The sequence below is a fragment of the Rattus norvegicus genome, chromosome 18 (genome assembly GCF_036323735.1).
Source record: "Rattus norvegicus strain BN/NHsdMcwi chromosome 18, GRCr8, whole genome shotgun sequence".
In the NCBI taxonomy this organism is placed as follows: Eukaryota; Metazoa; Chordata; class Mammalia; order Rodentia; family Muridae; genus Rattus; species Rattus norvegicus.
In genome coordinates this window covers 41058535-41072166 of record NC_086036.1, presented here as the reverse complement: position 1 = coordinate 41072166, position 13632 = coordinate 41058535, and the positions used below count along the sequence as shown (strand labels likewise).

The following is a 13632-nucleotide window of genomic DNA, read 5'->3' as shown; positions in this document are numbered from 1 at the left end:
GTTTTCTTACCACCCAGGCCTTCCTGCCCAAGGGCGGCTCCACCCACAGTGTGCTGTGCCCTCCCCCAGCAATTGCGATTCATGATTCCAGAAAACTGCCCACAGACAGAGAGAGGGAGGCATTTTCTCAACTGAGGCTCTCTCTTCCTAGATGACTCTAGCTTGTACCAAGTTAACATAAAACCAGTCAGGTGGACATTTTGATTAGCTTTCAGGTATTATTAATCACACCATGTTTTCAGCTTTGCTTTTTGATGATCCTTCATTCCCAATGATTAGAAGGTCTTCTTTCTTGGGGTCAGAGTCCTGGATGCTGGGGAGCATGTGCAAACTTTAATCCTTTCTGGAACTTTCCTTGACCTCAGGCATGGCTGACTGGTATTCAATCTTGTATACCTTTGTGCTGGTTTTCCCTTTTCTCTCGTCTCTGGTTTTAGGCTTTAGAAACTCTGGCTTTCTCAACTCCTACTTCAGGGAGATGCTGTCTGTTTTGAGTACTTTGCCTAAATCCCTAGAAACTGCAGACAACAAGCTAGGATAGCCAGCTTTTCTGGTTTTCCGTTGTCTAGGAAAATGTCTCTCTGAGATCTGATGCATAACGAGAGATTCCTGGTGTGCTCGGTTGTTTCAAGTGGGAAGCCAGAATTGTTTTGTCCCTTGTCATGCATCTGCAGTTGGCCAACTTCACACGACACAACCTAAAATATATCACACTTATAAAAGCTTAGATTTCATGTAATCTGCCCTAGTTTTTATTGAATGTACTAAGTCCTTGCCACTAGTAGAGCTATGGTGTTGGTAAAGCACTCCCTGTTTCTTTCACCTCACAAGCCTTCCTTTTTTTTTTTTTTTTTGAGACAGGGTCTTGCTATGTAAACCAGGCTAGCCTCAAATTTGCCATGATACTTCTACCTCTACTTCCTAAGGTGTGATTTACAGGTGTGTGCTACCACAACACCTGGGCACAAAGGCTTCTGTGACCTCACATGGTGAGAACAAGTAAGGAATGGGTTCTACAGCAGAAGATTGTCTAGAAGATAGAGGGTCTAGCTGGGGGACCCTCTAATTCAATTTAGTCCTGACATTGTACCTGGATGTGCTGTTGGACCCTACCAGTGAAGGGCTCAGTTTGCAGGGCTGTTGGTGCCTCTGCCCCACTCTACGTGTTAGCTGCACACTCCATGTGGTCTGTTGTTTGTTTGTTTGTTTGTTTGTTTTAAATGCCTTTTATCACATGGCTGTAAAAAGAAGGTTCAGTTACTCGCCCTCCTTGGGTCTAATTATTTTATTTGAGAGGCTCACGAAACTCAGGAGAGCACAAACAGCAGTTTATCGACAGGATATTACTACAGGTGCTGATGAAGAGTTGCACAGGGAGAGGAATGTGGGAGGGAAGAGCTGCCACGCCCTCTGGTTGTGACTCTATGAGAACCTCCATTAGTGCTGCTGGCGCTGATATATGGAAGTCCTGAACCTTCTCTTTTTATAGAAGCCTCATTGATAGGCACATTTGATTAAGTGATTGGCAACTAATGATCACTTCCACCTCAGGGCTTCTCTCCACTGGAGGTTGTGAGGTTGGACTGAATCTTATCTGTGTAGTCATTCATGCCTTTGTGTTCTTAGTGGCCATCTCTTACCCGGAAGCCAGCTGCCTCTTGAATCATTAACTAACAAAAAAAGAAAGCTATCATTTTAGAAATCAAGGACATTAGGAGAGAAATGTCAGGAAACTTGATGAAAAATGTACACATAGTAACACAGCTATCTTTTACTGCACGTTAATTTCTTTCAGACTTTCAGAACAATATTCTTATCAATTTACACTTACCAATTTACATATTCTTTAATAAGACACTAATTGTCTAGATTTGTTGTCTGCTAAGAGTAGCAGGTCTCCTTTCCACTTGGCTTTAGGTTTAAGCTGAGGGGGACTGGTTACACGATGCAAAGACACAGTATCACTTATTTTCGGCCAGTTGGGTGTTGAATTAGAGAAATGAACATCGTGGAAGGGTAAGCTTACATTTGTCTCATATGTGCTGTTTGTTGAATCTGCTGAGGTAAACACTGGATTTCTTATCTGTGTCGTAGTGTGTGTCAGGTGGTGAAGATGTGTTTTCAATTCTGGAAACTGCTTGCGCTTTTGGAGAAACTGGCTTAACCAGTTAATAGAGAATGATCACTGCTAGCAGTTTTGTTAGCTGAGGCTAGGTTATTTTCCCTCCTGTGGCTCGCTTGGCTTCTGTTAACATTGACAGAAACACACACACACGAGCTTAAAGTAGAGTCCCTCTTCCCCATGACTGCCTGCCCTTGGTCTTCCAGAACAGGGACCCCAGAAAGAGTCTCCACGGGGATTCCTGTTGACTATTTCCTCTCACCATTTGGCCCCCTAGGCTTTTTGATTTCTGGTGTGTCCTGAAATGATGGCCGTTCATTGTCTCTCCTGGTCTGGCCCCACCTCAGTCACCGAGCCTCTCCACTGTCGCAGTTGGGGCTTTTGCAGAGCTTTCTTAGCCTCTCACATCACTGTACAGGTTTCTCATCAAGCTTTGTTGTGGTTTATCTTACTTTAAACTGTTCTCTCTGTAACCATCTGCAGAAGTTGGCGAGCATTCCATTAAAGAACATTTCCTGAGGGATTTCTGTTTTCCATCTCTTATTTTCACGAATTTCTAAGGACGAGTCTTACTCCTTTTCTGTGTGCTCTTATCAAAAGCACTTTGATTTTAGACAAGTTGTTAATAATTTTACACAAATTTCTATTTTCAGAGAAGCAGAAAATTCGAATATTCCTGTGAGCGGGCCCCACTGTGCAGGGAGAGGTTGGTGTGGCATTCATATTTTAGGTGTGTGAGATGTTTGTGGTGAATGTTATCAGAGTTGTTGATGTAGGTTGGCACTTGTTGCTGTCATAAGTGCTGGTACTGTTGGGCTTTCCTAACATGGTGGTGGTTAACATTTGACTATAAAATGCCCCCGTAGGTTCTTGTGTTTGAACATTGATTCCCATTTTGGAAGGCTATGGAACCTTTAGGAGGTGAGGCTGGGCTGGAGGAGATGTGGGGCCTTACGATTATATCCCATGTGGATTCTAGCTGAACTCTTCATGTGTATCAGTACAACATGAATAGCCATGTCATCTTTCTGCTGCCACAGCCCTGGCTACTGTGCCCTTACCTGCTATGATGGACTTGTGTCCTTTCAAATGAAACCAACACAAATTGCCCTTCCCTTAAGTTGTATCTTTTAGCTATTGTATTGCCTCAAGGGAAAAAATAATGCAAGACAGTAGCTTGAATAGGTGCATTGTGGGTTCCTTTTCAAGTAGTACACTTCCAAAGTTTTCCTGAGCATCTCTAGAGATGAAGCAAGGCTGATATTAACTTTAAACATTCCAAGTGCAATGGTCGTGCAAAATATGTATTCCTCTCCTAGACTGATTGCACGAACAGATTGGCTGTTGTTGAATGACTTTTCCTTTGTTTTGTTTACTAGTGTTTAATTGGTGTCTATTATTGGGGATGTAATATATAAAGGGGAAAAACAGTTCTCAAACTTGGCTTGGAATTAGCCTCTCACAGGACCTTTGGGACAACTATAGAGACTAACCTAGTCCTACTACACAGGGTCTTAGCTTTTTTGTGTGGTTTTCTTGGAACGATGTGAATAAGTATCTTCTCACTTCAGATAGGCACTGAATTGATGACAGACTAGAACAATCTTGAAAAATCCAGTTTTGCAAATTAATGAGCTTTTTATTGTGGTTACTTATGGGAGCGGTTACTTATGGAAGCACAGGTGGCTCATAGGCAGCTGTGTCCCTGATCCCCGGGTTGGGGTTGCAGGCAGCTTGGCTGGTAGGAGAGTATGGACTGTGTAACTCCTTGGGAAGGATGATCTGGTTAATCTTGTAATTTTCGGGAACTCTCTGAGATTTGTGAGATTGGTCTACTTCATGAGTCTTGAGAAGTCTCCTTGTGATGGGCAAAACTGTTTAAATTTGGAGGAAATTGTTGCATGGCAAACCCTTAGGAGTCATGGATTCACAACAATAAGTTATATTTTTTAGCAGTAAAGAAGGGCATTCATTTATTGTGAATGAAGAAATACACACATGCACACATGCTGTAGACACATAGAGAGACAAAGAGCCTTTGCAAAGTAGAGGAGGACTTGAAAAGTTTCTCCCTCACAAATAATCCAGTCTCTTCCTGAGGGAAGCCTCTGAAGAGTTTACCCCTGTACTGCATTTAGGGCCAGTCAATTTGAAGCCAATATCACCTTTAAAGTTGCTCATGCCGAGTGCAGGGGCCATGCTAGACTATTCGCACGAAAGAGGCTTTGGTGCTGTTGCTGTGGTGTGTGTGCTCTGATCTGATCTTGTGAACATGTCTACCAGCAGGACTCCTACTGGTGTGAGACAAAGCTGCCAGGGTTTGTCTCAAGTCAGAAAATTGGAGAGGAGGCTGGCCATCTTTGAGATTTGCCACCTTTATTACCTAGCCACGTCCTACTCCCTATGTCTGCCTACCAGGAAGTCTTAACTCCTAGTCTCTCCTTCCCTTCTCTCAGATGCCATCCTCATTTTTGGGGGTTTGGGGCCAATGACCGTGTCTAACTGCTTTGAGCATACAAAGAGTGGACAATGGGAGGTGGGGCAGATGGAGTTCTGTTACCGTAGTTAAGAAAAAACAGAGGCTGTGCTCATGCGTGTGGTCCCAGTATGTGCTCATAAGGGACAGTGCTAGGCTTGTCATTTGGCTTGCAGTGTGATGTGAAATACTCCCTAACCCTGGAGGGTAGTTATGTTACTTAATTATGAGTAGGCTTCTGGTTCAGCTATTGACTGTGGTATTTGTACCTCATGAACTTTGGGTTCCTTGGATGGATAAAATGCTAGGTCACAATGGAAGATTTTCTGTCTCTTTGTAGCATTATTCTGTAAGGCCCCATTATTTTTCTCTGTGTCCTTGTGTCTGTGTCTGCCTCTGTCTCTCTGTCTCTCTTAAGGATTACAGGCTTGTACAGCCATGTCTGGTTCTTACGATTGGTCAATGTGGGCACTGGAGATTGAACTAAGACTTTGTACGTGCTGGGGACTGCTCTATCCCTAAGCTAGATTCCCCAAACCATTCTGTCTTTTGTGTCCAGAAGTCTTGTTCCTTTCCTGTCGGCCACTTCCTCTTTCTCCAGTGAGCACTCCCAGAGGGCTTCTGTGTATCTGGTTGCTGGGTGTCCCTCTGAGACTGACATGGGTCCTGCAGAGCCAATCATGTCTATTTCTGCACACATCCTCTTTCATTCTCTAGTGTAAAGGGGAAGATGAAATAGATTAGAAACTTACTTCTTGAATTCTTACCCAAGGGGTTGTCTTTCTTCTTGCCCTCATTTTACATTTTAGGTGTTCAGCAGTGAGCATCCCAGAGAGCATTCATCCTGAGCATCACCACCTGGGTCCTGGGAGTTACTTCCTGGCCTTTCTCATTTTCATTTAGACGTAATACAGTTTTCCGTTGACACTTGGTAGTCTTACCAAGTGCTCTTAAGTGGTTTTTGCTTTTAAAAACATTTCAGATTCATTGCAAAACATTTCTTTTAGATCAAACTAGAGATAACACCAAAACCTGCAATGTAATTTCTCTGAGAAATTATAGTGTTCAGAGTAGCTAATTTACAAATTAGTTGAAAGTCAGTGTTTTCACCAATTTATAGTGAATGAATAGCAAGGCTGGGATGAGCTGGGATTATTTTGGATTGATCTTTGGTGTTTTTCCTGGTATGTTGTGTGCTTGTGTGTGTGTGTGTGTGTGTGTGTGTGTGTGTAAATTGTAAAATATGAAGGAAGGCTCTACTATTTGAGCTGCGGTACTATTTGACCTTCAGTGTGCTTGGAAGCCTTAGAAATAAGAATTCTGAGAGAGATAATGAAAAGTTCTACTTGCACATTTGGAATTTTTGACTGTTGCTTCCCCCCAACCCCCAGCCCTCATTTAACCTTTCAGTTGACCTTGACCCTATGTGCTAAGGCCAGTAAATATTTACCTTGAGTTAATCACCACAGTTGGTTTTGCTGATTCTTCATCAGGAAGGAAGGGTACCATGTAATTTACAAAGTTGCATTAAGTCTTTGTTGACTTACGCTTGTACTTCTGTTCTGTGTGTTTCCACAGGAGAAACTTTCAAAAGACATTGATTTCCTTATTGGTAAGGAAAGCCAGGTGAAGAGTCAAATTTCTGAACTAAACTTGTTAATGAAAGAAACAGAGGTAAGTTACAAGCTGGTCAGAGAACCTTTTTTTTTTTTTTTTTTTTTTTTTTGGTTCTTTTTTTCGGAGCTGGGGACCGAACCCAGGGCCTTGCGCTTCCTAGGCAAGCGCTCTACCACTGAGCTAAATCCCCACCCCCAGAGAACCTTTTCATTCACTCATCCAGACCTTGTCTTATTTGTTCATAACATCCTAAATGTGTTCTCTGAGCCGGGAACTGTGGGACCTTATACCTCTGCTTCCCTGGAACTTTTGAAACACATGCAGAGTAGACTCCTGGGTGATCAGTGTTCAGGAGTCGTAGGGAAAGATTAACTTTCAACGCTGACCTGCATGTGAACATGAACAGATAGTTTTTGAAAGGTTAAAGTATGTGATAGGGTTGTTGAAAATTCCAGGTTCTGCTGAATACATGTTCTAGCTTGCTTACGTTCATGAAGATGAGTGTTCATGCTTGCCTTGTTTGCATTGGCCACAAGGTGGAAACAGCTCAAATGTCCATTAACAGTAGTGTGCAAGTAGTGATGAAACTATTGAAGGTAATAATATATAGTCTAGGTATATCCTGCCATACATTGTATGAAAGGGATGATGCTGTGATGACATTTATAGAAAGTATCAATGGTTGGGAGCACTGGTTGCTCTTCTAGAGGACCTGGGTTCAATTTCCAACACCACATGGTGGTTCACAATCATCTATAGCTCTAGTTTCAGGCATCTACATGGTACACAGACATATGCAGGCAAAACATTCATTTATATTAACTACTTTTTAAGTAGTCAAGCAATGAGATTAGATTATATTTAAAAATTTCATAAAGTTGTCCTTGAGGAGGGAGAATCAGCACTGCAGAGGTTATGAGGGTGACTGCTGGTATACACTAATGTGCTTTTATCTGAATGTTCTGCTAGTCAGTATGTATAGAGTCCCTGCCTTTATGCTTACATACACATTTTTCTCTTTGTATTTTCTACTTCAATTAAAGTAGAGAAAATTGCCAAGGACCAGCCTAAGCTTGGAGAGGGGTTTTGAGGAAGAGATGTCTAGGAGTGGTGAAACAAATGACTTGAAGTCAAATCTGATTACAAACTGATAGCCCATTTTCTGCTCGTTCTGTTTCAGATTGCTCTCTTTCTGTTCTGATCTCTCTAGAGATCTCCAGACAGCTCTCTGCTCAAGACATGCTTTTTAATTCTAAAAACTCTCTGGATAGCTCATCTCTTTCAGATAAAAAGCCAATTCTTTTATTTATATATAAACTCAGTCATTCCCCGGGTTCCCTTTTGATTATCCCATGAATCAGCATCCCGTGACCTCAGCCCCTTGATTCTTAGAAAGTGACAGCAAACACAAGCACAGAAAATAAGATAGCTGGGTGACCATGCCCTGAAATTACCTGGACCTAAACTCCCTCTGTCCCAGGCTGACCTCGAACTCAGGAATCTGTCTGCTTTTGTATCTGCTTGGATTTGTATCTTTCTGATAAGCTGGTTCATAGTGCAGCTGCCTCTGTTCCTTTAGATCTGTGAAGCTCCTTATACAATTCATATTGCATCCTTATATTTTGCACAGTTGAGAAATTAGTATTTTTGAACTCATGTTTTCAATGTTCTTTCCCACAGCCTAAAGGGCTATCCCAGAGGTCACAGTGTTCTACCATTTTTTTTTTTTGAGACACAGATATGCTCATACCTCCCAAATTCATGCTGACTCTGATTATCATGGTGTCATTAACCTTGGCAGAGAGGACATTCCTTGAGGGAGGAACATGAAAATGTATATACTATTATACAAATAAGCTTTATGCTCATAGCAACCATCAATACTCATGGAGGCCCATATCCTGCTGGCTCTATTCTAGGGGCAGAAACCATAGTATTATTCCCTACAGAATAATACTATGCAGAAATTAAACTGGCATGGTGGTTTATACCTGTCATTCTAGCCCTTGGGAGATAGAAACAAAAAGGTTATACAAGTTCAAGGCCAGCCTTGGCAACATAGAAATTAAAGGATTACATAAGACTCTCTAAAAAAGGGGTGGGTACAGGCTGGATGACCTATAAGGTAAAGGGACTTGCTGCTAAACTTGATTTACCTAAGGGTAATCTCTGGAGCCTATATAGTCAAGGGATCAAGGGAAAGAATCAATTCTCAGATGAGTATGTGTGTGTGTGTGTATATACAAATACAGTAAATAAAATATAAAAAATTAATAAAAACAAATAATTTAATAATAAAAAATAGCATTTTAAAAATACAGTAAGAGTAAGGTTGGGTTATTTGACAGTTTAAGTACCTTTCATAGACTTTGATATGTGGAATGGAGTTTTTGTTTTCTTTTTTCTTTTCCTCTTGATCACTTTTAAACTTATAATTAAAATAAAAGATCTAGGCTAGCTCAAGATTGTTATTTCTTGAAATATTTTTTCCCAGTAGGAAGTGAGATGGTTAAGGAACAGGGGGCAGAGGATGTTTCTTAGTGGTAGAAAATTTACATGACATGTACAGGACATGTAGGTCTTGATTTTGGTCTGTATCACCGTCACTGTTGAAGAAACAGTGAAAAGAAAGGAAGAAAGAAAAATGCAAATTAAGCTGGGAGGTGGCACATGCCTTTAATCTTAGCAATTGGGAGGCAGAGGCAGGAGAATCTCTGAGTTCAAGAACAGCCTGGTCTATAGGCTACACAGAGAACCCTGTCTTAACAGCCCCCATACCCCAAAGGAAATTAATGCCATGTTTGTCTCCATCCTTAACACTTCCTCAGTGATGATGAGACACTTTCTGTATCTGCAATTATAATTTTAATCTATGCGAATTTCTAGTTTACTGTGGAAAATCTTTGAATCTTCCTGTTCTCTGACCTTTTCCTTTAAAAACTGAACTAGAACAAAGTATATTAGTAAATACAAAAATATCATAATAAAACCCAATAATACATGTTACATTAAAATAATCCACCAAACTGAAAACTTGAACTGATGTGGTTAGCAATGGAGAAAGTAATCTGAACAGCGATCCTTTCCCAGAGGCTGCTGGAAATTCTGCAGTGTCCAGCAGTGTCCTAGCAGTGCCTATTCCTGAAGACTTTGCTATTACTTGTGTTGTGGTGAGCACTCTGAGAACTCACTGGATTCTTTCGAAGTCAGTCTGAGCTCTGATTTTATAACAAATGTGACACATATGTGAAATCCCAGCACTAGGGAGGGTGAGGCAGCAGGATTGAGATTGAGGCCACCAGGGTTATGCAAACAAAACCCCAAATCATCATGTTTATGGTATAGATTGCAGATTGGTTGCTTTGTGAAACAGAAGAAATAAATATGCAGTGATAAGAGTGTTTAGAGTGTGACACAGTGTTGTGCTTTTCATGTACATAATCTTTAGTCATCCTCGTAAAAATCTGAATAATTTCTGTTATCCATGTATTTTGCGTGGGAGTGGGAGAGTGGTTGGCACTGAACCCTGAGCTCAGGCTCAGTTTCAGCTTTTCCTACAAGCATGTGGCTGGGTAAGGATTAAAGAAAATTTATTTTAAAGACCTTAATATAGAATATTGAGAGTGTTGCTTTTAAAAGTTCTATGGTATAATTTAACTTTAGAATAGCTTCCTGTATTTAGAAATATTCCTGAATTTGAGATGAGTTGCAAACTCTCAAGAATTGGGCTTTTGCTGTATTTGTGGTTAAATCAGTTCAGTTCTGCCCTTAACTAATTTTATCACTGAAAATTGCTTCTCATTTGATCGAATCATTTGCCTATTGCCGGACTTTAACAGTACAAAGTTCTGACCTCACAAAGCAAATAGAAACAGAATCGAACAGTTGTGTTTTTTTTTTTTTTAAGTTCCTCACCCCAAGATACTGCTTTGAAGATTTTTGGGAGCAGATGAAAATTTTTCTTTACAACATCTGACCTTGTTTTGTTGATATTATGTAGGGTGTCATGAGAAGCCTTTGAATGGGTTTATAGCTAAGATAATGCTTGTGTTCTATACTCATGCAATGGAGAGGTAACGCTTGTGTGGTTTACACTAGTGCAATGGAGAGAGGGCGAAGGAAGAAGCGCTGGCACATTTTGAGAAGCTCTTTGAAATCCTGGAAGACAGGAAGTCGTCTGTTCTGAAAGCCATAGATGCCTCTAAGAAACTAAGACTAGATAAATTTCACACTCAAATGGAAGAGTACCAAGGCCTTCTAGAGAATAACGGGCTTGTGGGATATGCTCAGGAAGTGCTGAAGGAGACGGATCAGTCTTGCTTTGTGCAGACAGCAAAGCAGCTCCATCTCAGGTACTTGCTTGGCTCCTTAGCTTTAGAAAACCTCAACCTGCTGAGTAGTTCCTGGTGGTGGGTGAAGGAGCAGTCTGGCTCTGTTGCATCCTGGGTTCCAAATGCAGTGTCCATTTCTTTGGACAGCCACATTGCCAGTGTTTAGCGTGACCTGCCTTTTCAAAGAATGACTTTTATCTGACATATGTCTGCCCACAGAATACAGAAAGCTACAGAATCCCTGAAGAGCTTTAGACCTGCAGCCCAGGCTTCTTTTGAAGACTATGTTGTTAACATTTCGAAACAAACAGAGGTGCTTGGAGAATTGTCCTTTTTCTCTAGTGGTAAGTAGTGAAGGCCATGCTTCCATCTCTGGCTGTGTGTGTGCATAAATCGCTCACGATCATTTATCCTGGAACTTTAGACTGGTTTTTACACCTGCATTTTTATATACAAAATGGTACTCCTGGCTTTTGAAACATTGCATACACAGCATCACTTATTATTTTTAAATTATGAGCTTATGATACTGTTAGTACATGGAATCTGGTTTAAAGTATATTCTGATTTCCAGCCATATTGAATTAGGGTCTGCTGTGAGGTCTCAGCTTAATTTAATTCCTTTCTGAAGACAGAGTTTCCAGAAGGGAATTAAATTAGTCTTCTGAGGACTGCTGTCACAATCAGGAGGGTCCTGATTTCAACAGATGCCTTTTGAAAACACCCTCACAGGCTACCACATCACAAGGAGGGCTTCTTTCCACTCTTACGTCTTAATACATTTGCCTTGCTCAGGTTTCTCTTCATGTGAAGTTGAAGCAGCACAGACTGATGCTAGACAGATGCTCAGTGGTTAACTCTTGCTGAGGACCAGAGTTTGAGTCCCAGCTCCCATATCAGGTGCATCACAACCACCATAGTGCCAGCTCCAGGGGCTCTGATATCTTCTGGTCTAGGAGGGTACCTGTACTCACCTTCACATACTTAACCCCCAAACATAAGATTTTAAAAACCTATATAAAAAAAGATGCATTTGGACTGGAGATATGGCTTAGTGGTTAAGGACCCTGGCTGCTCTTCCAGGGGTCCTGAGTTCAGTTCCCAGCAACCACCTGGTGACTCATAAGCATTTTTAATGGCATCCAATGCCCTCTTCTGATATGTCTGAAGACAGCTATAGTGTACCTTGTATAAATAATATAAATAAATCTTTAAAAAAAAGAATTTCCAGTGTTTCAGAATTAATTAATTAATTATTAATTAATAATTATACCACTTAGTTTTTTCCAGTTCAGTTATAATTACAGATTTACCTTATCTTATGCATGAGATTTACTATCTTCTTATACATATTATAAATTCAGAATTTCTTGGACATTATAGAAACTGCTAGTACTTTATTTTCGCTGAAGGCAATACTGTCTGAATATCGTGTTCTCTGTCATAATTCTCTCAGGCATAGACATTCCTGAGATCAACGAGGAACAGAGTAAAGTGTATAATAATGCCCTGATAGACTGGCACCATCCAGAAAAGGACAAAGCCGACAGCTATGTTCTCGAATACCGCAAGATTAATAGAGACGAAGAAATGATATCCTGGAATGAGATAGAAGTTCATGGCACAAGTAAAGTTGTCTCCAATCTTGAAAGCAACAGTCCCTATGCGTTCCGAGTGAGAGCTTACAGGGGTTCTATCTGCAGTCCCTGCAGTCGAGAACTGGTTCTGCATACTCCTCCAGCTCCAGGTACTGGGAATACAGGAACTGGAGTGGAAGAGGCCCGGAAGTGTAGAGTATCTCCATAAGTAGACCTACATTAAAACCAGCCTTTTGCTTTTGAAAGAGTCTAGACAAGTAGATTCCACACTTGGGTGAGATTTAGAAATGGCTTGAGTCAACAAATATCACCTCATAGACTATTAGAATTTGATATCAGACCAAAAAAAAAAAAAGACATGTTAATGACTGGGGCTAAATTGGCATCAGAATGACATGAATGCTATTTTAAATGATTAGGATAGTATGACTGGATGAACTTTGGGGAACATGCCTTTAATACCCGCACTTAGGAGACTGGGGCAGGCAGATCTCTGAATTGGAGACCAGCCTGGTATGCATACATGTTGAGTGTACTACGCCATCCAAGGGAAAAATCATAAGGCAATCATATCTCAGCACAAAGAACCAAGACAATACAATGATAGCATGGTTCTAGGATGTTTTTAAAAGTCAGTTGATGGTAATGTCTAAAGTACAGGATCTTGATAGTTACTTTTTAAATTCATTGGCATGATTTGTCTGATTTGCCTAGGTTCTCTCTCCCAGTGTGCTTCATTGCACACAAGGGTAGAAAGCATGTTTTAGTACCACACTGCAAGCTTTCCTCTACACAGATAGCTTCTTGTTCCATATTACCATATTACTCTCTTTCCAGGTTATGCTGACATTACTTATTATTTATTAGGTTGAAGAACTTTACTGGATAGGAAGGACATACAGGTTAGTTGGTGTCTATTGCAGTATCTTTATAGAAGGGGGATGCTTAGAGCTAAAGTTGTCCTGACTTATGGTAGTGGGAAGCATTTTGCCCTGCCCATCACTGCCTCAGACAAACTCATTTGGTTTTTTAGGCATCTCCCCTGTTTTTTTGTCTTATGTACCCATATTTTATGAATTCGGTATTTCCCTTTTTGTCCAAATACTTAAAAATGGTGTGTGTGTGTGCGTGCGTGTGTGTGTGTATGTATGCATGTATGTATGTATGTATGTATGTATGTATGTATGTATGAACTTGTGTGTGTGCTTCTCAGGAATATTGTGGCCTAAAATATTTTATAACAGATATTATCTTAACAGTTTCATTGCTGTGAAGAGACACCATGACCATTACCAACTCTTTCTTCTTTTTCTCTTTATTAACTTGCTTGTTTCTTATTTACATTTTGATTGTTATTCCCTTTCCCAGTTTCTGGGCCAACATCCCCCTAACCTCTCCCCCTACCCTTCTCTATGGATGTTCTCCTCCCCATTCTCCCCCATTACTGCCCTCCCCCCAACAATCACTTTCACTGGGGGTTTAGCCTTG

The 13632-nt window shown here is 40.8% G+C and overlaps 1 protein-coding gene across 7 annotated transcripts in view; it reads left to right on the top strand.

The window, feature by feature from the left end:
* Trim36 (tripartite motif-containing 36) overlaps positions 1–13632 on the top strand; it is a 51841-nt gene that overhangs the window by 27331 nt on the left and 10878 nt on the right. For 4 of the 7 annotated variants that reach the window (NM_001106147.1, XM_006254686.5, XM_039096700.2 and 1 more), the window contains exons 5-8: positions 6177–6272; positions 10314–10567; positions 10766–10890; positions 12003–12293. In NM_001106147.1, the coding sequence (NP_001099617.1) occupies positions 6177–6272; positions 10314–10567; positions 10766–10890; positions 12003–12293 (766 nt within the window). Of the gene's footprint in view, positions 1–4781; positions 4806–4911; positions 4948–6176; positions 6273–10313; positions 10568–10765; positions 10891–12002; positions 12294–12981; positions 13047–13632 lie in introns of those variants that run through there. The other 3 variants (XM_039096701.2, XM_039096703.2, XM_039096702.2) reach the window with 3 other exon arrangements.